The sequence below is a fragment of the Leopardus geoffroyi genome, chromosome C1 (genome assembly GCF_018350155.1).
Source record: "Leopardus geoffroyi isolate Oge1 chromosome C1, O.geoffroyi_Oge1_pat1.0, whole genome shotgun sequence".
NCBI classification, from domain to species: domain Eukaryota; kingdom Metazoa; phylum Chordata; class Mammalia; order Carnivora; family Felidae; genus Leopardus; species Leopardus geoffroyi.
The window spans coordinates 17,919,823-17,943,903 of record NC_059328.1 but is presented as its reverse complement, the minus strand read 5'-3'; the positions used below and the strand labels follow the sequence as shown (position 1 = coordinate 17,943,903).

The 24,081-nt window shown below is 58.0% G+C and overlaps 1 protein-coding gene across 2 annotated transcripts in view; it reads left to right on the top strand.

Moving 5' to 3' along the window:
• Nucleotides 1–3,499: 3,499 nt before the first annotated feature.
• Nucleotides 3,500–24,081, top strand: part of MYOM3 (myomesin 3) — a 48,619-nt gene continuing 28,037 nt past the window's right edge. The window contains exons 1-14 of one of the 2 annotated variants that reach the window (XM_045482174.1): nt 3,500–4,013; nt 7,604–7,785; nt 8,592–8,672; nt 9,263–9,422; nt 10,170–10,327; nt 14,746–14,841; nt 16,471–16,559; nt 18,554–18,598; nt 19,053–19,193; nt 20,346–20,507; nt 21,161–21,302; nt 21,869–22,068; nt 23,198–23,251; nt 23,636–23,763. In XM_045482174.1, coding sequence (XP_045338130.1) covers nt 7,622–7,785; nt 8,592–8,672; nt 9,263–9,422; nt 10,170–10,327; nt 14,746–14,841; nt 16,471–16,559; nt 18,554–18,598; nt 19,053–19,193; nt 20,346–20,507; nt 21,161–21,302; nt 21,869–22,068; nt 23,198–23,251; nt 23,636–23,763 — 1,620 coding nt within the window. In that variant the 5' untranslated portion in view covers nt 3,500–4,013; nt 7,604–7,621. Of the gene's footprint in view, nt 4,014–7,603; nt 7,786–8,591; nt 8,673–9,262; nt 9,423–10,169; nt 10,328–14,745; nt 14,842–15,289; nt 15,405–16,470; nt 16,560–18,553; nt 18,599–19,052; nt 19,194–20,345; nt 20,508–21,160; nt 21,303–21,868; nt 22,069–23,197; nt 23,252–23,635; nt 23,764–24,081 lie in introns of those variants that run through there. The other variant, XM_045482175.1, reaches the window with a different exon arrangement.

Below are 24,081 nucleotides of genomic sequence, written 5' to 3'. Positions count from 1 at the left end.
GTTTGTAATTAGTATTTAACATCTTCAGGGTCACTGGTCTAGACCCAATATCTCCATAACAGAGGGGTGGGCAACCCTCCTGATGACCCCAGCCCGCTCTCTCAGCAGCTGCTGAGGTGGCCCCAATGATTGTTCCCCTCCCCCCACACTGCAAACAAGTCTGCTTTCTGTCCCTTGAGATGAACTTGGCCAAAGGTTGACTCTCTTCACCTTGTTCAGTAATGAGAAACAGCTTGACTGTTCTCACCAGGTAAGAGGGTTGAGGAGTCACAGAGATGATTTTTTTAGGCCCTAAACACCTCTTCTGACTCACCGGGCTGTGAAGGTCTCTAAGCAACTCAGGGTGACAGACAGATGTCCCAACTACTCCCTGACTCTCGGAGGGTGGCGTCTGAGTGCCTGAGGAGAGAGATGAATGGCTCTGAGCCCTGTAACCCTCCTCAGGACGCCCTGTCCCCACTGAGGGACAGGCACCAGGTCTTTGGTCTCCCAAGCAGGCAGCCCAGACCTGCAGATAGGGCTGGAAGCAGCTAGAAGGCAGAGTGTCTGAGGCCCCCTGGAGCTGGGATGAGGCACTGGCATCCCTGAGTGTCCTAGGCCCTGACCCCATTACCAGGACTCCCCATAGCCTGGCCCCATCTAGCCCAGTGTTCACAGCAGAGCCCGGCCCAGGAGTAAACACAGCTTCCCCGGCCCCACCCCAGCCCTGCTAAATCCACCGCTCCTGGGGCATCTGTATTTCTAATAAACACCTTCGGCGATTCCTCTCGGGCAGGTGGAGGGAACAATGCCCTCACACCACCAGTTTCCCTGTCCACAGCCTCAAATCACCTCCCTGGAGTCACCCATCCCCTGGGTGGGGGTGGGGGTCCAGGCTACTCGGGTAGCACATGCACCTGTGAAGTCCACAGACCTCTGGCCTCTCAAGGCCCCCGGTCCCAGGAACATACAGGGGTTGCCTGAGTCTCCTACCCAGAGAATAGAGCCCCTGGGACTGGACCCCTCTGGGGTCCCCGAGGCTGGATCCCTCTGTGCCCCTCCCAGGTCTGAGTGTCAGACTGAACAAGGATGTTATGACCACATGTCAGGGCTAAGGCTTGTCCCCTGTCGCTGTCCCCACCCCAGCTTCCAGAAAGTGGGACAGAGACAGGAATGGCCTCACCTGCTGTTGCTGGTGGGTCACAGCCCTGAGACCCTAGCCCCCTGCTCAGCCCCTGGGCTGCTCGAGCCCGTTTTCCTTTCCCACTCTAAGGAGGAAGCGGCAAAAGGAAGATACGCTTAGACCGAAAGTATGACAAGAACAGTACCTGGAATTAACTGAGGGGGTGGGGAGGAGAACAACAGAGGGAGGGATGGGAGACAAGCAGGCAGAAAGGAGGTGGTGAGAGAAAGCATGGGGCCAGACAGCACTCTGCTTGGCCACCAGGTGAAGCCATCCCCCCAAAAACCACGGTTTGGCTGTGGTCTGAAAAAGTGATATGGAAGTTCAGGGTGGCTGCTGGGCGCATTTAAACAACTGTCCTTAATGTTCATACATCCGGGGAACGCAAAAAAAGGGGGCAGATGAGAAGGAAAGGAGAGAAGGAAATATGGAGGGGCACTGGCCGCCAGCCAGGTACTTTATCGGGCAATGTATGCATTTTAACCTCGCTTGACTCTTACAATCATTCTGCAAGATAAGTATTGCCCAGAGAGGAGGCCAGGGTTCCTCCATGAATGAGTGCAGGTGCCAGAGGTCGGGATTTAAACCAAGGTTTAGGGGCGCCTGGGGGGCTCAGTCGGTTAAGCGTCTGATTTCGGCTCAGGTCATGATCTCACAGCTTGTGAGTTCGAGCCCCGCGTCGGGCTCTGTGCTGACAGCTCGGAGCCTGGAGCCTGCTTCAGATTCTGTGTCTCCCTCTCTCTCTACCCCTCTCCTGCTCATGCTCTGTCTCTCTCTCTCTCTCTCTCTCTCAAAAATAAATAAACGTTTTTTAAAATAATAAACAAGCAAACAAACCCAGGTTTATGTAATTCCAAGCCTCACCTCTGCTCAGCCTTGTGACCTGCGGGGTCAGCTGTGTGCACTTCACGGCACATCCGACTCTCCCTGAGGTGACATCCCCGTGAGGGGCGAGGGCATCACTGGGGTGAATGGGAATCCCACACACGGAAGGAGGGTGAGCTCCCACATTCCGACTGCTGTGGAGTTACCAGTGGAGTTCCTGTTTCACAGGCCTCTGTGGGTGCCAGTCACCGTGCTGCCGGCTCCACCTTCCCTACCGGAACCTTCTCAGTCACACTGCCAGGCCAGCAGAGTTGACACCGCTGTATAGGTAACAGAACCGGAATGGTTAAATGACTTCCCCAAGGTCCTACAGCCACCTGGTCCACAGGCTGCCTTGGGGGGAAGGGGGTTCCAGGAGCAGTTTAAATGCCCGGCTCCTGCTGGCCTAGAAGCCCACACCGCCCCTGCTCTGCCGTCCGATTCACTCTCACACCTCACGGAGAATGTATACATGCGGGTCTTGGGAAGGCCGTCTGAGGTTGACTGAGTACAAGATGGAAGAGAGCCACCAAATGTTCTCCCCACAAAAGATGCTTTTAACATGGCAGCCAGGGAGGAAGGGGGGACACAGGCATACTTAGAAAGGGGTTTTCAATGTTTTTATTTTTGAAGGAGAGAGAGACAGAGCATGAGCAGGGGAGGAGCAGAGAGAGAGGGAGACATAGAATTTTGAAGCAGGCTCCAGGCTCCGAGCTGTCAGCACAGAGTCCGACACGGGGCTCGAACTCATAGACTGCAAGATCGTGACCTGAGCCAAAGTCGGACGCTTAACCGACGGAGCCACCCAGGCGCCCCTAGAAAGGGGTTTTCAAATAGGGCAGGAGATTAACATGGTAGCTAAAGAGCTCAGTTGCATTCTCTCTCTCTCTCTCTCCCCCCCCCTTTCACATGAGTAGACCCTGAGACGCTAGGAAAAGTGACAGATGTAGTGTTGCTGCCCTCCCCCCCACCCCGCCCTGAGGTCCCGGGAGGAGGCCGGGGTGGGAAACTGTGCTCTCTGGACCAGAGCCGGCACCCGCTTCCTCAAACCTGCTTAACCCCTGAGACCTGGCTCGGGTGTACCTTCCCGATTCACCCCCTACTCTAACCGCCTGTCTCCCCGCCTAGATTAAATTTCCCTCCCATTCCTTCACATCATGGGTGTTGTTCCCTTCTGCCTGGCGAAGGGTGGGTGTGAATGAACGTGGGGGAAAGAACCGAGGTACGGGAGGGGTGTGCCAGAGGCTGGAAAGATGGGTCCTGTCGTGGCCACTCTGGAAGCCTGAGAGACGCGGACGGTGCAGGAAGAGGTAGCTTCCCCCTCCTCTCCCTCCCGGGCCTCGCCCCATCCCCGCTGACCGTGGCTGGGCAGGGCCGGGCCAGTAGCTGCTGGCATGAGAGGCCACATGCCTCCATTCCGGCCAGTGATAACGTATAAGCTCGAAACACCCGCCTCAGGTCACATTCCTTCCACTGTCTTCATGACTGGTGTCCAGTCTCGCCGTATCCACTTTTCTCAGGGGGATCAGATCGGAGAAGCTGGGGGTCTTCCCCCAGTCGGAGGCACCAGTCGGAGCCCCCGGCAGCCCCACCCCTTATCTGCTTTTCCCGCGACCAGGCCAGAGCTGTTACCTTCTTTCTACCGCACTTAGGGGGTGGGGGCTAGAACTGGGCAGAAGGGATCACGCAGAGGGCAGGAGCTGTGTGCGGAGGCTGGGGTGGGGGTGGGGACAGCTCCACCTGTTGCTGCCGCCTGAGCAGCGCTGGCCTGATGGGACGGCCCCTCCTCTCTGTGCCCCCCCCCCCCCCATAGTTCCCATCCATTGTCATCAACTGTCTCAGCACTGCTATATTTAAGGCCCATGCAGGCTCCAGGATCACATTCTTCTTCCAGTCCCCGCTGAGCCCAGGGCAAGAAGGAACCGAAGTCCCTCCCATCCTCTGGAATCTTCTCTCCAGAGACGCCTAAGTGGGCACAGCTGCTTCTGTGAGTTACCTCCAGGGATCAGAGGTGGGGAGGGACGCCTTCAGAAAGTAAGACCCTCAGCTTTCCATTAGCGAGTGGGGTGTGTGTGTGTGTGTGTGTGTGTGTGTGTTGGGAAAGGACCCTGGGGGATTTGGAAAGTACACACGTACTTAGGCAGCACTCTGAGTAAAAATGGGAGGGGATTCTGGAGACCCCTGGCCCCTCTCACTGTCCTGCGTGGCCCTCGGTCCTCTGGCCTGAGCCCTCTGTGATGTGAAGGCTGGAAAAGAGACCGTCGCGGGTGCCTGACAAGTGGAAGGGGCCGGGCGCGCTGGCAGGTCCCGCGAAGCCGGAGCAGCGCTGGCGGAGGCCTGCTTGGCCCACCGGGCGGGCAGGGAAAGGGAGTAAGCCCTCAAGGCCCGAATTTCAGGGCCAGGAGGGCACGCGTCCAGCCTGGGCTCACTGGCAGGAGCCCGAGGCCCAGACCAGGAAGGGGTGGCCCCAGCTACTCAGTGGCAGGGTCAGAATTCTGGATCGGGAGCTGGTGGAGCACGGCCCACTCAGAGGACCCAGCTTTCTGCCATCAGGTTCCGCGAGTCCCTCAGCCTCTGTGTCCTTCTCTTTCCCTCCTGAGAAAGGGGCAGAGGCCGCATTGCCTGTCAGACGGCCTGGAGGGGAAGCAGACGGGGGCTCGGGAGAAAAGGGGAGGCCGTGCTGCGGGACCAAGAGCCCAGGCCTTGCGCCCCCGGGGGAGGGCGGGGTGGGAGTGGGGGGTTCCCTGCGGGCCCACACCCCGCCGACCCCTCCCCGCCAGGCACTCGTGGCGCTGCCCTCCCACTGCTTCTTAATCCCAAGCCTCAGTCAGTGCTTTAAAAAGAACTGATGCCTCATCCACTAAAGCCGGGGGTCTGGTTGCGGGAGGCCCAGGAGGTCAAGGATGAGTGCCAGTCACACACACACACACACACACACACACACACACACACACCCCTGCACGGCGCTAATCAGGAACAGAGCATCCGAGGAAGGGAGCCAGCAGCTGACGCCAGGAAACGTTCCTCAGCTGCTAGGGCCAGGGCCACGGTGTCCCAGAAAAGCTGGTGGTGGCGGGGCGGGGGGGGGGGGGGGGGGAGGCGGTGGGGAGGGTGTCCCGCCTCGGGTGGTACCCAGAGCTCTCCTCTGGGGCTGTGAGAGGAAGGAGGGGCAGAACGAGCAGGGCCAGCCATCCTCTGGGTGCCAGCAGACCCTTTTCCTCAGGAGGGGCCAGATGGGAAGCTGAAGGGGTGATGGTCCCGTGACGTCCTGCTGAGGCCACCTGCAGGAGGCCAAGGAAGTTTCGGTGCGGCCCTTGGTCCTGACTGACATTCTGCAGTAATCCAGACACTGAAAGGGAACGAGCTTTTCAGAACTAGAGGAGTAAAGGTCCACTAAGATCACCCCTCAGCAGCCTGAGCCCCCCTGACTCCCCATAACCAGCCCCTCAGGCCACAGAGCTCCGATGAGGCCGGCGGCCCATCTCCCAGGTTATGGACCTAGAGAAGTGGTCTCCCAGGCACCATGTTCCCACCCAGGTCAGAATCTGGCATACACACACATTCCACCACCGCCGGGAGGCCCCCCGGGGAGGCTGGAGCCACGGGTGACTTCAGGCCTAAGCCCGGCAAGGACCCTCCCAGGTCAGTGGCCTGCCCACCAGAATTCCCACCTGGAGGAGGTATGGAAGGCACCAGGGATTCCGCCAAGCATCCTAGAGCTTCAGCATCAGAGGGGCCCTCAGAGACCCAGAGACCCGGTGGTGACACCGAGGCCAAAATCTGGGAGAGAACTTGGCACGAGAATCCAAAGCCAGCTCACTCATGGGCCTCCCGCTCTCCCTGCCTGCCTCTCCATATCCATGGATTTGCTCCACACAGGTTCCTCCACACCGATATGATCCAACCCTACCGGCCACCACCTGTGGCCCAGACCTGAGCCTCGAGAATGCAAAAGGGGGATCCTTCGGTTGGGATCCCCTTACAAGAAGAAAGGCCGTGCGGCCCGCTGTGTCCCCTGCCACAGCCAAGGCCTGGCCTTGAGTAGACACGTGACATAGAGGTCAAGAGAGCTCAGAGTTGGGTGCCAGTCATGGCCCCACCACCAGCTGGGTGACCTTGAGCAAGCACTTTCCCTCCTCGTCTGTAAAATGGGGTAATAATGCAGGGCGCCTGGGTGGCTCAGTCGGTTGAGTATCAGACTTCGGCTCAGGTCATGATCTCGCGGTTGATGAATTCGAGCCCCACGTGCTGACAGCTCAGAGCCTGGAGCCTGCTTCGGATTCTGTGTCTCCTTCTCTCTCTCTGCCTCACCCCTGCTCACGCTCTGTCTCTCACTGTCTCAAAAATAAATATAAACATTAAAAAAGTTATTTTAAAAAATGGGGTAACAATGGGACAGCACACAGTAAACACTGTGTCACTTTTTTTTGCTTAATGTTCATTTATTTTGAGAGCGAGAGAGAGAGAGAGAGAGAGAGAGAGGGAGTGTGCATGGGCAAGCAGAGGAAGGGCAGAGAGAGGGAGAAAAAGAATCCCAAGCAGGCTCTGCACTGTCAGCGCAGAACCTGACCCGGGCTTGATCTCACGAACCAAGAGAGCCGAGATCGAGAGTTGGAGGCTTAACCCACTGAGCCACCCAGGCGCCTCTCACTGTTATTACTTTTAATTCACTTATAATCTTGTTGAAGAGTCAAGATGTATAAATAGGAAGTCATTAAATAGGAGGAGGAGGCATCTTTGAATCAGAGCTAAACTGGAGTGGAGATAGAAAAGCATAACAAGGATTAGAGTAGGGAAAATTCTAGGTCGCCTATAGTTTTTCAGCAGGCATTCTTAGAAAACTAATGCTGATGTCTAACATTTACATGGGAATTACTATGCTCCAAGCACTCATCCAACCTTGACAACCACCCCGGGAGGCCAGTCGACCCATTTTCACGATGAGAAAACCACATCACACAGTCTCACCCAAGGGGACACACTTGGAAACTGGCATGAGAAGCGGGACCGCGCCCAGAGTCTCCGCGCACGACCAATGTGCCAATGGAAGCATTCTCCGCTTGGGCTGTGAAGCCTGAGTGGGGCTGGGAAGGCCAGGAGGAAGAAGAGGTTTCTCCAAGAGAGGCCAGGCTGCCAGTGCAGGCAAAGTGGGGCTGAGCGGGCACAGGCAGGAAGAGTGAGGACATCTGCCCATCTTGAGTCATAGCGCAGCCCTCGGACATCACGGTGTCCGATCGCTCATCACCTGAGAAGCTGAGGCCCAGAGAAGGGAGGGCTCGACGCAGGTCACGGGAGAGACTAAGGCTGGGCTGCAGCTAGAACCCAGGGGCTGCTCGCGACGCGGGGCTGCACTCGCTCAGCTGCACGCGGGACGTTAGGCAGGCTCAGGGTGCGAAGCCTGCCGCTGTCCCGTTAGCCAGGTCCCTGCCCCGCCCCGGCCTCCATGCCCCGCTCTGCCCACTGGAGCATGAACGCCCACCCCACAAACCACCCCCCCCCCCAGGGATGCTGGGACGACCACATGGGGCAGGAATGGGCGGATGCCTGGTGGTGTGACCGCGCACCTTGGCTCCGCAGGTTGTTGCTCTCGCAGCCATGACTCTGCCCCACAGCCCCGGAAATGTGGGGGAGCCCCGGCCCCCCCAGGCCGCGGAGGTCGTCCACCGGCTGGAGCACCGCCAGGAGGAGGCGCACAAGGAGGAGCGGCAGCACCACCTGCACATGGGTTCCTCAGTGCGGAGGAGAACCTTCCGCACCAGGTGGGATCATCAGGGACCCCACCCCAGCCATTGCCCTACCCGCTAGGGGTCCCCAGTCTGAGGGGGGGGCACAGCCCTGCTTTATGGAGATGCCAGTCTGAGGGGGGAGGTACAGCCCTGCCTTTTGGAGATCCCAGTCTGAGGGGGGAGGTACAGCCCCTGCTTTATGGAGATCCCAGTCTGAGGGGAGAGGCACAGCCCTGCTTTATGGAGATGCCAGTCTGAGGCAGGAGGTACAGCCCTGCCTTTTGGAGGTCCCAGTCTGAGGAGGGAGGCACAGCCCTGCCTTTTGGAGATCCCAGTCTGAGGGGGGAGGCACAGCCCTGCTTTATGGAGATGCCAGTCTGAGGGGGGAGGTACAGCCCTGCCTTTTGGAGGTCCCAGTCTGAGGGGGGAGGCACAGCCCTGCCTTTTGGAGGTCCCAGTCTGAGGGGGGAGGTACAGCCCCTGCTTTATGCAGATCCCAGTCTGAGGGGGGAGGTACAGCCCCTGCTTTATGGAGATCCCAGTCTGAGGGGAGAGGCACAGCCCTGCTTTATGGAGATGCCAGTCTGAGGGGGGAGGTACAGCCCTGCCTTTTGGAGGTCCCAGTCTGAGGGGGGAGGTACAGCCCTGCCTTTTGGAGGTCCCAGTCTGAGGGGGGAGGCACAGCCCTGCTTTGTAGAGATCAGCCAGTGGGGAGGCACAGCCATGCCTGCTAGTGTACTGAGACAGGGGTAGGTAGATGCAGCTCTAATCTCAGGGATGCCCCAGCCAGATCCCCAGGCAATCCTGCAGGCGCCATTAACTCCCCTTTCCCACGACAGCGAGGAAGAGTTTCAGTTCACCGCCGCAGACTACGCCCTCGCAGCAGCCCTGGCTCTGACAGCCTCCTCAGAGACATCTTGGTAAGTCAGGTGACCTTTGCGGCGAACACCGGGCTGAGAATGGGCCATCCTGGCCAGTCCCCTGCCTCCACTACACTGCCACACGGGACTTAAAGAATCTGCCCAAAGTTCCACGTCTAGCACAAGAGCTCAGACCACACTCCGGACGGGTCCACAGGCAGTAGTGAGGGACCATCCCTAGTGGAGAGGGTGGGGGTCCCCACTTCACCACGAGGCTTCACCTGAGAGCAGCAGGAGGCTGTCCTGGGCCAGAAGGCCTGGGTCCTGGTACTGGCCGAGTCACCAAGTCTCAGGTCCCTGCTCTGTAAAATAGGGGGACTATTCCTGCCCACTTGGTCGTCGTGAAGACAAAAGGAACAAAAATTTGTGAAAGAGCCTTGTCAACGGTATCCGTAGTGCTTATTATGCACCTACTGTAAGCAGGGCCCATTTCGGGTATTTTGGGGGCAAGAGAGGATTAAAAGCCGCTCTTGTCCTCCAGAAGCTTAAAGAGCAGCTGGTGATGCCGGGTGTGGGGGAGAACGGGTGGCCCTGGCTGGGGTGCCCCCACAAACCCCGGGCCCTCGGCCCCTGATGCCTCTGCCACACAGGGAGGCCCAGCTGAGGCGCCAGACCTCTGCGGTGGAGCTGGAGGAGCGAGGGCAGAAGCGGGTGGGCTTCGGCAATGACTGGGAGAGGACGGAGATCGCCTTCCTTCGGACCCAGTGGCTGCTGCGCCAGAGACGCGACCGAAAGGCACTGAGACGACGGGTGAGGAGTCCTGGGACCTGCACCCCATCACGGGCCGCCCACCTCATCTACCCCCTTCTCCAGAGGCAGCTGAACATTCAGGAAAGAGTCTGGGCCCTGGTCTTGGACCCAGTTTGAATCCCGGCGTCCCAGCCCTCCAGCTGTGTGACCCTGGGCAAGCAACTTCCCCTCGCTGAGCCTCGGTTTTCTCATCCGTGAAACAGATGTATGTGGTGTATCAACTCTCGGGGTGGGGGTGGCCATTGAACAAGACTAAGCTTGTCCAGTGACCTTGCCAGTGCCGAGAACACAGAAGAGCCTCGGGACACACTATTCCTGACAAACATCAGGGAGCTGAAGCCACTCTCCGTGCCCCCTCCCCAGGGCAAGAGAGCCACAGCTAATACATACATGGGCTTTCTCCGTGCCCATGTTTTTTCACGTATTAGCTCATTTCATCCTCACTACAACCCCACAGAAAGGTGGGGGGGACATTGTTATCATCCCCATTTTACAGATGAGTAAACTGAGGACTTGCCTATGGTCTCACAGGTAGGAAGTGGCAGAATCCGGCCTTGACCCCAGGCCAGCTGTTCCAAGGCCCCTGCCCTCTGTGCCACCTTGCCTCTCAGCTGCCTGTGCCTGGGGGGCTCCAGTCCATGTGGGTGTGACTCCAGAGCCTGAGTGTCAGGGGGAAAGGTGACAGCAAAGATGGGGGAGATGTGATCCCCTGGCTCATGGGAGTCACAGATCCCTTCCCGCCTCCAGACGGAGGAGAAGGTCCGGGAGGCCAAGGAGCTGAGAGAGCTGTGTTCCGGCCGGGGGCCCTGGTTCTGGATCCCTCTGCGCTCCCATGCCGTCTGGGAGCACACCACAGTTCTGCTGACCTGCACTGTCCAGGCCTCGCCTCCACCCCAGGTCACCTGGTAAGCCACCGGGGCAGGAGAGAAGGGGTCCTCACCCTGCCCCCGTGCTCCGAGCCTCCAGGGCTAAAGGAGCGAGCGTGAGTTCTTTACGGCCCAGCACCTCTCTCCCAGGAGCGAACTTCCTCCCCCAGAACTTCTTGCTGCCTGAGAAGAACCCAGCCCCACAGACCCTGAGCTCTGCCCACCCCCCAGAGAGCAGCAGCTGCTGGGAGGCTCAGGCCGAGTTATTCTTAGCCTCCTCCCAGCCAGCCTGGGGCAGGAAGACTGGGCCACCGGGGAGCCAGCACTTGTAAAAATATGATTCTGGTGGCATGAGAAGGCAGCTGCTCTGAGCTGGGCGTCTCGGGGGTAGGAGGATGACAGCAGGAGGCAGGGCAGGGGGCAGAGGAGCAGGAGGGGAGGCGGGGAGGGCAGCCCCCCCGCCAGGAGCTCAGACCTGGAGTGAGAGCCCTGTGTCCAGACCCAGCTCTCTCTACTAACTCAGTGGGTGGTCTCGGTCACACCACAACCTCTCTGGTCCTGCTTCGGTTTCCTGTTCTGTAAAGTGGGTTGAAGGCCTCCTGCCCAGCCTGCATGTGGTGAGGATCTAATGCCACAGCTACGTGGAAGCCCTCAGAACTTGAAAGGTGCTGGGAAAGCAGAAGATGCCCTTCCTGGGACTGTAACCATAGCAGAGCTACAGTCTAGGCCTTGCTGGCAGAGGGAGGGGCGGGGAGGTGGGAGGTGTCCTCGGACTGGGCGTGGTGGAGGTGGAGGTGGGCGTGGTGGAGGTGGAGGTGGGCGTGGCAGCTTGGGGGCCCTCAGTCCTAACCTGAGGGATCATTCACGCAGCTGAGCCACTGTTTACTGAGCTCCCCCTGGGTCTTTCGGCAGGGAGTCAGACATCCTGGGGGAGAAGGAAAGGATTTCAACAAATCGTTACCAGGAGCATAATCTGCCCCAGGCCCGAACCACACACAGTCTTCCCTCAAAGAACTTTCAGCTCAGAAGAGAAATGTCAACTCAGAGAGAAGTGCATTCATGGGTGTAATTTGAAATAAGAGTAAAGATAAAGGTGATGAAGTGGCTGCCTCCCCCATCCCCCCTCCTCCTGAGGATCCGGGAAGTCTTCTCAGAGGAGGCAACACATAAGCCAGATCTTGAGGGTGAATACACCGTGGTCTAGTAGGAGAGAGGGGATAAGCACACAAATGACAGGGATCACAAAGGAAACAGCAGCATCTTATACTTGAACCCATTTTTACTGACCCAGCACTTTCTTCTCGTTTGAGCCCTGTGGCCACCCATGGCTCAGAGAGGTAATGTGACTTGTCTACTCCTAAGGTCCCACAGCCAGTTTAAGTCAGAATTCAAACTCAGATCTCCTCCCAGCCTCCTTCCAGTCGGCTTAGAGACCAGGAAAGTCATCCTTGCAATTGTTATTTTCCCTTGAAGCACAAATAATTCCTCAGAAGTCAGAGAAATGGAAAGCCCTTGGGCCAGGACCAATCAAGAAAGGCGTTAAGGGAGTTGGCATCGGAGCTGGTCATGGCCAGATGACATGCATTCAAAAAAGTGTGCCAGGGGCTAGAATTCGTGTTGAGTGCTGGATTTCTGTGGCCACCGAGGCAGTCCCTGCCTGTAAGTGGCTGGTCAGGTAGGAGGACGGCTCCCGCCAGCTGGCCTGGGCTAAGGAGGTGGGGGGGGTTCAGTACCTCAGCTGTCCTGCCTGGCAGCCAAGCCCTGCCCTGCCCTGGCACTTAGGCCCATATCTAAGGCATTCCGTGGGAGCTTCTCAGGAAAGGGACTCATTTCCACCCCTGCCGGCAATGTTGCCACAACAGGGAGCTGAGTGTGGCAAGTGCTGGAAGCAAGGCCAGGCCCACCTCCAGCAGGAGGGACTCGGGTGGCCCCTGGTGCTCCTGGTTTGGGGGGTCTGGTTTTTCATCATCGATCACTTTGGGCAGGGCCACTCACTGTCCTGGGACTGGCCTCCGGGGCTCTGTCCAGGCCCCGGCAGACACCCAGCCCCCAGCTCAAGAGGAAGATCCTGGCACACTGGGTTGGTCAGGCAAGTACATTCATTCAGCAATCATTGAGCACTTCCTGAATGCAGGGGCACCAGCAGGACAAGTTAGGCAAAGCCCAGTCTAGCCATGTTAACTCTGCAGACATGGGCCCTGGCCATGATTCTATCTGATACCAGACTCCGTCTCCCAGGCGAAGCAAGCAGCCTTAAAAAGTAAAATCCAATACCAAAATATGCGAAAAAAGAACATTTAGAGAAAGAATAAAAATCTCACTCTTTTATGAGGGCCTCTCTGAGCCAGGCTCCGGGCTGGGCGCCTGGCCTCTGTTGTCTCACTTAATGCTGTTTTATGACTGGCTGCCATTTACAGTGAGATCTGCACAGCCCATGCCTTCGAGGGCCTGTCGTTCAGGCAGGAGCCCAGAGCCCAGAGAGGGCAAGATGAGCGCTGAGGTCTCTGGCTGTCCAGGCCTTGCCCAGAGCTGCAGCTGCTGCTTTTTTTTTTTTTTTTTTTTTTTTTTTTTTTTTTCTGGGAAAGATGGAAGCTGGCCGGGCCGAGGTGTCTGGAAAGTTCCTGATAGGTGGGGGTGGGTGAACCTGACTTTGGCCCCCAGGCTTAGGAAAGGTGGAAAAAGATTGGGTACCGAGATTAGGCACTGCTCTCCCCAAAGGAAACTTAGTTGGGCTCCTTTCAGAAGAGGGTGCAGCCCAGGGGCTGTGTGATGGGGTGTGGGTGTGGCACTGTTTGGTTGCCATGGGCACAAACAGGGTGCGGGGGTAGCCAGGTCCCAGGAAGGCGTCGGACTGTGGCCGGGGCACCCTCTCTCGGCTTCAGCCTGCTCTTCAAGCTCAACCACCACGGGGGCTGACTGTCCATGCAGCAGCCTCTTGACCCAGAGACCCAGAGAGGGAGACTGACTTGCCCAAGGTCACACAGCCAGCTGTGTCAAGAACCCAGGCCTCCCAGCCTTCACAGACTTTCACTTGCCAGCCCTGACCCCTTAGGCCTCCAAACCCCTGCAACGGGCTGTGGACAGAGGCGAGGCCACCTCACAGTCCAGTGCCCACAGCAGGGAGAACAAGACACCAGAGTCCACAGAAAACAAAGGGCCGTGTCCAGGGTGCAGTGGGCTGGGGCAATCCACTGGGCCACCCTTGGCAGTCACGTGGGGAGTTGAAAGAATACTTCTGGCCTGGGCCCCACCCCAGAAATTCTGACTCCAGACTGATCTGAGATGCAGCCTGGGCATGGAGATTTTTTTTTAACGGCTGAAATAAGATAAGAAGTTTATTTTTCTTTCACCTGCGAGCCTGATGTAGACAGGGTGGGGCGGCCATGGCGACTTTGCTCACAGATCCCTCAGGGACTCCGGCAGCCCCAGTCTTTCCCGGTGCGAGATGCCAGCCACCTGGGCCACGTTCTTGGCGTAGGACGGAGGGGAAAATGACAGAAAAGGGGACAAAGGGTCATCGATAGCAGCCTTGTGACACTTGTACTTCCTTCCTGTTGACAGGACTTAGTCACATGGCCACACCTAGTGGAAAGAGAGGGTAGGAAATATGTCACACACTGGGTGGCCCAGTGGTGAATCCTGTTCCTTTAGAATAAGGGGGAGGGGCGCCTGGGTGGCGCAGTCGGTTAAGCGTCCGACTTCAGCCAGGTCACGATCTCGCGGTCCGGGAGTTCGAACCCCGCGTCGGGCTCTGGGCTGATGGCTCAGAGCCTGGAGCCTGTTTCCGATTCTGTGTCTCCCTCTCTCTGCCCCTCCTCCGTTCATGCTCTGTCTCTCTCTGTCCCAAAAATAAATAAACGTTGAAAAAAAAAAAATTTAAAAAAAATAATAAAATTAAAAAAAAAAAAAAAAAAGAATAAGGGGGAACAGCTATTGGAGACCAATGAGCAGCTCCTGATACGAATTCCCAAAGCCTTGTGTTCAGAAACTGGGCATGGAGATTTTCAAAGCTCTCTCCAGTGATTATAATGACCGCCAAGTACAGAATTGCCATCCTGAGAAGTTGATGAGGGAAGCAGAAATGGGGGCACTTTCCTTGGCAACACCCTCAGAGAGGAGGAAAAAGCTGGGCCCAGGTCCCCGGGGGTACCTCTGGTAGGGGAAGGGGCAGCTACCCCTAATTACAGGTTCCCTCTTCTCTGCTTCCCAGGAGCATCTACAGTACCCAGGGCCCAGGAGAAAAGCTTTACATATCTTCTCCCGTTTGAGGGTCAGTGCTCTCATTACTCCCATTTCACAGATGAGGACAACTGAGGTTCCGTGCAGTGAAAGTGCTGCCTCGAGTCACATAAGCAAGTAAAGAGCACAAAGCTGAGGTTAGAATCCAGGTCTGAGAGGCTCCAGATCCTTCCCGCTCAGAGCCACCCAGCCGGCCACAGACCACCGTGTCTCCACAGGTACAAAAACGACATGCGAATCGATCCCCGCCTCTTCCCCGCCGGAAAGTACCGAATCACCAACAACTATGGGCTGCTGACGCTGGAGATCAGGAGGTGAGACTGAGCTCTAGAGAGACCAGACCCATGACCCCCAGACCCCACCAGCACCGAAGCCAGAGCAGGATTTCTGAGTCGGCCTCACCTTAGGAAGAACCTGGGGTGCTTATGAAAACACTGATTCGCGGGAGGGACCCTCCTCTTGCCTCCCAGGAGGCAGATTAAGGACGTCTTAATCTGGAGTGGGGCCTGGGGATTGGTATTTGGCAGACAGTCCCGCGTGATTCTGATGCCCGGAACACACGAGAAGTAATGTGGAGTCAGGGGCCAGCCGGAAGGACTGAGTGATGAGCTAGGAATGCTGGGGGCGCTCCTCGCTGGAGGAGGGAAATCACACGTCCCCGCACGCACGCACGTGCACGCGCACGTACGAGTACAAGAGGAAGCAGTTAGATGGGCCGATCAGGAGATGGTGAGCCGTAAGCGTGGTTTTAAAGGCAGACGCAGCGTGCATGGAGGGAGGCCGTCGGGGGATTTGAGCACAGTCCTCCCCAGAGCAGGCGCTACAGTGCTCACACGAGCTGCCCCGTGGTGGCCTCCGGTGCTGAGCCCTGCGCTAGGTTTGTGCGCATACGATTGATAATGCCCACCGCTGTTCTTGCAAGGAGGCATTGTTATGTCCATGTTACGGGACAGGAAACCCAGGCTCCAAGGGTCAGGGGTCTTGCACGGCTCGTGCAGGGCAGGGCCCGGGTTGGAGGCCGCTCTCTGCACCTGGGTTCTTTCCAGTACGCCAGTCCCTCCATCTCAGCCAACTTGGACTTCAGAGACACGACTGTGGACAGGACATCCATCCTACCCTGCAGAAGCAAAGTGGGGATGCGTGGACGTAAATGTCTGACCACTCAGTGCCACAAAGGGACGTGCCCCAGGGGCTGTACAGTCAGGGAAGGCATGCAGGGCTGGGGTTGCCTGGAGGGGCAGGTGGGGCTGGTTCCAGACACAAGAGGGATTCCTGCCCCGTGCAGCCAGGGTAAGAGCGGGGACACCCAGGAGCCCTCGGCTTGCTTATGGGACCAGATGTGCCACGTCCTACCGATGACTCTGTCACCATGTGGCTCTGGAGTGGAGCCAGCCCAAGCTCCGCTGGGAACCAGACAGGGTTGGCCTGACTGGTGATGAGACCCAGGCCTGAGATTGAGAACACCTGGGCATCTGGCCCAGTTCTGGCACCGACTGGCAGTATGCCCTGGGCAAGTCCGTGCCCTGCTGCTGCTCCAGGATTCTGATTTGGAGGTGTTGACAGGGCAGGAGACTATGCCTTGTAAGAGAGCTTGTCACCTTGAAGCTGGGTTGAATTCTGGGTGCTGTGTGACTCTGAGCAAGTCACTTAACCTCTCTGATCTTACACAGTCAGTAATAACAATCATATGTTCACCTGAGGTGGACTAGGCTGGTGTTATGTCCCTAGTTTTTCAGAGAAGGACATTGAGACATGCCAAAGGGCAGGGGCTAGCCCAAAGGCACATAGCTTTTCAGAGGTGGGGCCTGAACTAAAGCCTAAAGTCTCCCCCTGCGAGGGCTTCGTGTTAATCCCCGCCTTTCCTACCCATACATGGGGACTTGAGTTTCCGATGGAGCCCAGCAATCTTGGGGTGGGGGGGGGGTGTCTTCTCTCCTTTTCAGATGCACCATTGAGGACGCAGCCACCTACACAGTGAAGGTGAAGAATGCATATGGCCAGGCCTCCTCCTTCGCCAAGGTCCTCGTCCGAAGTAAGTATTCCCATTCCAGCCGGCCAGGCTGGCGCACAGCAAACCCGGGATGAGCAGACGAGGACATGTATCTGTGGTCAGATTGAGGAAGGGCCCTTGACATGGGGGTCACCTGGGATCAGGTGACCTGGGCAGCCACAGAGACTCTCTTCCCTGGGGCCTTCGGAGCAAGTGAGAGTCACCTCCCTCAGACTGCACAGTGTCCAAAGAGCGTGCTCATCTTGTTAGGTGGGACTCGGGTCCGGATCTAACTCAGGACCCCTGGAAGAGTGGCCTGGCCCTGCCAGCCCTCCTGAGGGGTCCTCAGGGGGAAAGGCTGAGCCCTACCAACTCGCCTCTTGACCTCACTGCCCCATCTGGGTGCTGGTGCATATTTCCCAGTTGTGCAGTTCCCAATTGGTGTGATTCCCAATCCTGGAGGTTCCCCCGGGAACGTCTGAAATGACAGCGTAAAGCAGGGGAGACACTCAGGAGTCAGCCAGACCCGCGTCCATATGCTGGCTCTGCCACTGACTGGCTGAGTGAGCCTGGGCCACCTCACTCCACTTCTCTGAGCCGCCGGGCCTGTAAGGGGGACGCCTTCTACCTGGCTCAGGTGCTTAGGCTGATTAAATGCGATGGTATAGGTAAAGCTTGGCGTGTGGGAGGCTTTGGGAAGGGATAACTCTGTGTCCCCCACCCCATGACCAGGGCAGCATGTACCCAGGAAGCCACAGCTCTGGGCCCAGGAGAGTGCTGCCTTGCCTTCAGGGCCCTGAGAGAGAGGCTGCATGTGTGAGCATGTGCGTGCACACACATACGCACACACACACACACACACTCCCTGGTCAGTAGACAGGCTGGAGTCCAGTCCCCCTCCCTGCCTCTCACCAGACCTTGTTAAACTGTCCTTCACAGCCCTCTCCACCCCTCTGCCCTGTTCCCCAAATAGATCTTGGGTGGCAATTGTCCCCTCTGCCAGTCTGGCTGGCTGCGGAATCTGAGCTGTCCTTATAGGCTGTGCCTAGAGTCAAGCCAAGGTCAGGCATCAGGGCCCTGCCTCCCTCTGTCCACCCATCCTTCCCATCGCTTCTTCCAGACCCCCAACCCTCCCTCCCTCAAGGCCAGCAACCCTAGGATCCACTCAGCTTCTTGGCCCCCAGACTCCAGCCAGACACCTACTAGGAGCACCTGTTCACAGTCATTCCCACCCCCTTCCCGGCTGTCATCTCCATAGCAACTGATAGAAGACCCTGGGTTGGGGGGTAGGAGCTCTGGGTTCTAATCCTGAGTCTGTCGCTGACTTTGTGTGACTTTGGGCAGCCTCCTGACCCTCTCCAGGACTCACTCAGGAAGGGCCTTACCAGGGACCAGTCGCCTCATGGCGTCAGGCTTCCGGGGTACTTGCGGGGTGATTACACCTCAGTTTCCTCCTCTGCATGAGGGGATGATAACGGCATCAACAGACAGGGTGTCGTGAGGATGTAATGAGTTAATATGTGGCACGTGAGACACTCCACGTGAACAAGAGCTGTTACTCTCCTCTGGTGGTCTGTGTCACATCACCTTGGACTTCACCCTTGAGCCCCCACATGGCTCTCTGAGCACTGTCCTTCCCCTGCGGACTGTCCCCAACTGCACCAGAAATCCCAGTCCGACCAGACTTGGCTTCGATGAATACTGTGTGATCCTGGCAGTGGGTTTGGGCAGAGGATGAAAAAGCCACCATTTATTGGGCACCAGCTATGTGTCAGGCTCTGGCTGAGGGCTTGGTTCATGTGAACTCACTTATTCAGAACCCCACGACCATCAGCTAGGAACCACTGTCTGCCTTTTACCAAGAAAGGAATAGAGGCCCATAGGGGTGAAGGAACTTCCAGCAGCCAAAGATGGACCCACCAGGAGGTGGGTCCTCCCACCAGGAGGACTCAAACCCACACCCAAACCCACACCTCTAATCTAGTAGGAATGTGAGGTCTGAACCTTCTCAAACTCCATTTGCCTTGGACTTTCAGCCTACGTGGGGAAGGATGCTGGCTTCGATTCGGAGATCTTTAAAAGTAAGGAGGCTCAGGGTGGGATGGCCTTCGGGGAGGGGGGGGGTCTGGGCTCCTCGTGAGACCTTCCAAAGCCCCCTTTAGACAGTTAGCCACCCATTGCTCACAAAGGCATGTCATTGCATATGAGCTGTTCATACCTGCACACTGCCTTGGGGGGGGGGCGTTGTCCCCAGGTGCTGCCCCCAGCTGCCGAGCTGTCCAGGGGCCAAAGCTGAGTGAGAAAGGCAAAGCCAAACAGACAAATGGACATGACTCTGGCTGGTTACTATTTTGCTTCATCTGATCCCACCTAGAGAAATCTCTGCCCCACCTCCACCACCCTCCAGGACCGGGCCTCTCTTTCCTCGTTAAGACCACCTCGGAGACTGTGAATCGTGACCCAGAGGAGTGGGATGTCCCGGGCTAGGCGGGTGGCCTCAGGAGGCTGCTGACCTCACTTCTGTTCCCACCCCAGGACTGATGTTTGGCCCCAGCGTGGAATTCACATCGGTGCTGAAGCCGGTCTTTGCCCGAGAGAAGGAACCCTTCTCCCTGTCCTGCTTATTTTCGGATGATGTGTTAGATGCTGAGCAGAACATCCAGTGGTACCGAGATGGTGAGGACGCCGTCCTGGTCTCCAGCCTTCAGAGGCAGCGGTGGAAGCCAGAGAGGGGCTAGAGCCATGGCTCCACCCCAACACTGGTCCCTGGGTCAGGGGAGAGAGGAACTGAGCTCTGCCCCTGCCCAAGTACACGCTGAGTAATGAGTGCTGAAGAGGGAGAAGAAGGCAGGAGCAGAGGGCAGGTGTATTCAGATCCGGTCACCCTACAGAGGGTCAGCAAGCACCCGTGGGTGCCAGGCCCCGTGCTGGGTGCCAGGGCAGGAATGGGCAGATGTGCCTGAATTCAAGGGACTCTTCATGTAGGAGGAGGGAGGAAGCCGAAACACAGTCATAGCCACTCCCGTTGACAGCCAGGGAGGAGAAGGATGGCAGGACCTCCTTCCCCACCTGTGACCAGGCCTGCAGCCACAGGTCAAGGAGAACAGCCCCCAGCAAGCCCCCCTAGGGAGACAGCACCTGCTGGTGGCAGGGGGTCGGAAGGGTGGGGAAGCCACAGGAAGCCCTGAGAAACAGTTGCAAGAAGGCTGAGATGTCTTCCCAAACCTGTATATCTTCTAGAACAGAGGTCCTGACAGGAGGGAGGCATGGAGAGCAGGATGGCCCTACAGTGTGGCCTCGGGGCCAGACGCCCTCCCTGAGCCCCAGAGTGCCTTCGCTGAAGCCCCATCCCTCTCATTACGGTCACACAACTGAGTCCCCGCTCCCTTCACTGACCCTACCCCCCTCAGCGAGTCCTCTGCCCTCCTCACGGACACCCCGGCTCCCTCAATGAGCCTCCAGCTCCCACCCACTGAGCCCCCAACACACACAATGAGCCCCCAGCTGCCCCGCAGAGACACCGGCCTCACAGAGGGCCCCGTCTCTCCTGTTCCTGTTTCCTCACAGCACCTCCAACGCCTCACTGAGCTGCCGACCACTTCCCTAAACTCCCATTCCCACTGGACCCTGCCCTGCTCCTAAGACAGAGGAGAGTTGAGGGCTAGCTTGGCAGAGCCCTGGAGGCCGCCACCCCCTCCCCAAGTCCCCAGCCAAGCCACAGGCTACAGCCACTCCAGCCACGTCAGCCATGCCTCTGCCTAAACCCCCAGACCACCTAACCGTTCCCAGATGAGGCCAGAGCTCACACTGGACCCCTCCCCTCCTCAGGGAGACTACTGAGACCCTCGGGTCGCCGACAGATCCTCTACGCAGACCGCCAGGCATTCCTGAAGGTGTCCTGTGCCTACAAGGAGGATGAGGGGCTCTATACCGTCCAGGTGACTTCGCCCTTCGGGCCCCAGGATCAGAGCGCCTATGTGTTTGTGAGAGGTGAGAGGGGCTTGGCGGGGAGGAAGCGTAGCTGGAGCCCAGAGACCAAATGGGCTGTGGGACCTTAGGTGAGTTTTCCACCCTCTTGGGGTCTCAGTTTCCCTGTGATAAGTAGGGGTGTTGAGTGAGAGTCTCTAAGAATCCCTGTTACATCCTGTGACCCTAGGACACAGCTGAGTCTCAGACTCAGTGGGAGCTGTGGAGGGAGGGCTGAGCATGGGCTAGAATGACTCTAGCGCCTGGTGAGTTCTGCCTCTTGGTCTTCGATCTGGTTTCAGATCCGGGCTTTGCCGCTTCAGTAGCTGGGTAGCCTTGGGCAAATCACTTTATCTCTCTGAGGCTCAGTTTCCCCGTCCACAAAATGGGGGGATGCCCCGGGGCTCAGGGATTAATTACACTGATCCTTCAGGGGCCTGGAGTAGAATGGGCCCCTAGTAATTGGCACTCCCACAGCCCCCCAGATGCTGTTGTTCAAAAGGAGGAGACCATCACTATGAAGGTCCTGGTCCTCAAAACCAAAACCGAGCCCTGGAGGGTTCAAGCGGAAGAGGTTGTTGGACGGGAGGGGGAGGGGTCAGTTGCCGAGTAGACACGGACTAGAAGAACCTTCCCCGTCTTCCCCTCGCCCCCCAACCCTCCTCTCTGGGTTTCAGATGCGGCAGCCGAGAAGCCGGGGGCCCCAGGCTCCCCTCTGAACGTCCGCTGCCTGAATGTGAACAGAGACTGCCTCATCCTGACCTGGACCCCGCCCAGCGACACCCGGGGCAGCCCCATCACCGGCTACTCCATCGAGCGGTGAGTCAGCCTCCTGAGTGGCAGAGCCCCCAGGGAGACCTCTGCCTGGTTGTGACAACAAGAGTGGGGGCCACAGGAAAGAGGGAGCCCCATGCTTGGCCTCGGAGCAGGGCAGGAGGTAGACCAGGTTGCATAATTTAGGGGCTAGGGAGGGGTGTCCATGCCTCCAAATCTGGGGACGGCCCTTGGGTGAAATCCTAACTGCCACTCCCGAGCCACATGACTCACGGCTTGTCCCACTGTCTGAGCCCAGAGTGGATCCCCCGTCTGGAGAGCGAAGGGAATCCCACCTGACACCGAGGGCTGTGAGGGTGCAGTGCACCTCCAGGCACACGGGAAATCTGCACGGAGGCCCTGGCTGTTTTGGTCAACATGGTGTCGAGGGTGGTGGCGAGTCCTCCTGGGGGCCCGAGGTTGGAGCCAGGTTTTTGAACGGACAGCGGGACTGGAACCGGCAGCAGTGAGCTGGGCCAGCAGTCTGGGGTGGAGAAGTGGCCTCCGGAGGGGCTCACACCGGGAAGGTTGAGTCATGGGCTGGGGCTGGAGCTGAGGCCTCTCTCCCACAGGTGCCAGGGCGAGTCTGGGCAGTGGGTGCCCTGCCACGAGGCCCCCAGTGGGACCTGCCGGTGCCCTATCCAAGGCCTCATCGAAGGCCAGAGCTATCGGTTCCGGGTGAGAGCCGTCAGCAGAGCGGGCCCCAGCCTCCCCTCCAAGGCTTCAGAACTGGTTGTCATGGGCGACCATGACGAAGCCCGGAGAAAGAAAGGTGGGTACAGAGGCCCTGAAGGGACATTCTAGAACATCAGTCAGGGCACAGTGAGGACTGCCTATGCAGGACACAGGTGGCACAGCCCCCATTCCAAGCCCTGTTCCAAGGTGGGTAGGGGGAGACATGACACAGCCCTCAGGAACTGCTAGTCTGATGGAGGAGACACGGTCTCAGGAACCCCTAGTCTGATGGAGGAGACACAGTCTCAGGAACTGCTAGTCTGATGGAGGAGACACAGTGTCAGGAACTGCTAGTCTGATGGAGGAGACACAGTGTCAGGAACTGCTAGTCTGATGGAGGAGACACAGTCTCAGGAACTGCTAGTCTGATGGAGGAGACACAGTGTCAGGAACCACTAGTCTGATGGAGGAGACACAGTCTCAGGAACTGCTAGTCTGATGGAGGAGACACAGTCTCAGGAACTGCTAGGCTGTTGGAGGAGACACAGTCTCAGGAACCCCTAGTCTGATGGGGGAGACACAGTCTCAGGAACCACTAGTCTGATGGAGGAGACACAGTCTCAGGAACCCCTAGGCTGTTGGAGGAAGTGCAGTGCTGTCCTCAGGAAGCCCTAGCCCAAAGGGGAAGGTATAGCCAGTCTGATGGAAGGAACATGAATCTGCCCACAGGAGATGCTAAACTGAGGAAAGACCACAACACCTTCTTCAGATGCCCTTAATCTGAAGGAGGAAAACAGCCCTGCTTCAGGAGCTGTCAGCCTGGGGGCATGTGGTGGGGGCCCCCCCACTGCCCTTCCAGCCTTGAGGGGTCAGTCTGACTTGGGTTTGCCTCCAGCTCCGCCGTGCCCTAGGCATCCAACCCCAGACACATTACTTCCCTTCTGTCCCCATTTGCCCCAAGAAGACAGAGCACCTCTCAGGGTCTAGAACAGCAGTGTTCTGCTTTAGACCCCTGAGAGTCTGGGGGTCAGACAGCACCTGCTTGAGGTCAAACAGGGAGGAGCTCAGAAGCCAGGACTGGGAACAGGGCGAGGAATCAGCTCCCGGAGTTGGCAGGTCCTGCCCTGACTCCTCCTGGCCTAGCCCCCCGCCACACACAACCTCTGCACCCTCTACTTCTCCCCCAACATGCTCCATTCCCCAACGTGCTCCATTCTCCACCCTAGAGATCCCCTTTGACCTGGGAAACAAGATCACGGTCAGCACAGATGATTTTGAAGGTACGTGTGAACCTCCTAACCCTTTGCCTCACGATCCAGCTTCCTTTTGGTTCTGGAAACTCTGGGACACAAACTGGCAGAGAGGCAGAAGCTGTCCCACCTGTGGGGTGTGGGGAGGGGAGGGCGGTGAGGTCCAGTCGGAGGAGGCCAATGTTCTCAGGTGACGGTGGCCCATCTTGCTGTGCCCCTTGTAGAGGAGGTAGCACGTTGGGGAAAGTCCTGGGGAGGATATTGGGAGACCTGGCTTCTCGCCCTGGCTGTGCCTGGCCTTGCTGGGTGACCTGGAGCAAGTTTCTACCCCTCTCTGGGCCCGTTTCCTCCTCTGTGAAACGAGGGGTCTCTGACGGCCCACCCATCTCCGCCCCTTGATGACTCTGATTCCAGACTTTGTGACCATCCCCTTACCTCCGACCAATGTCCACGCCAGTGAGATCCGTGATGCCTACGTGGTTCTGGGCTGGGATGAGCCAAGGCCTCGGGGCAAAGCCCCACTGACATACTCTCTGGAGAAGGTATGGAGACTCCAAGGGCCCCAGCCCCAGGCTAGGCTGAAGAGTAGGCATGCTGTCACCCGGGGAGGGGTGAGGGAGCTGGGGGAAGCACCGAGAGACCACAGGCAGTGTCCCCTAGAAGGGAATCCCTGCCTGGAAGGGCTGAGATTGGCTCTACACCGGGGCAGACCTTTTGAGGTGACCTCAGCCCTCCCAGGCCGGTTACTGGCGGCAGCTCCCGAGGCCGTTCATGGAAATACACAGAATTAAGGGACACAGACCACAATAACAGAAGTACAATCCACCATTTCCGGGGTAGCTCCCCGCCCCCAAGTCTGG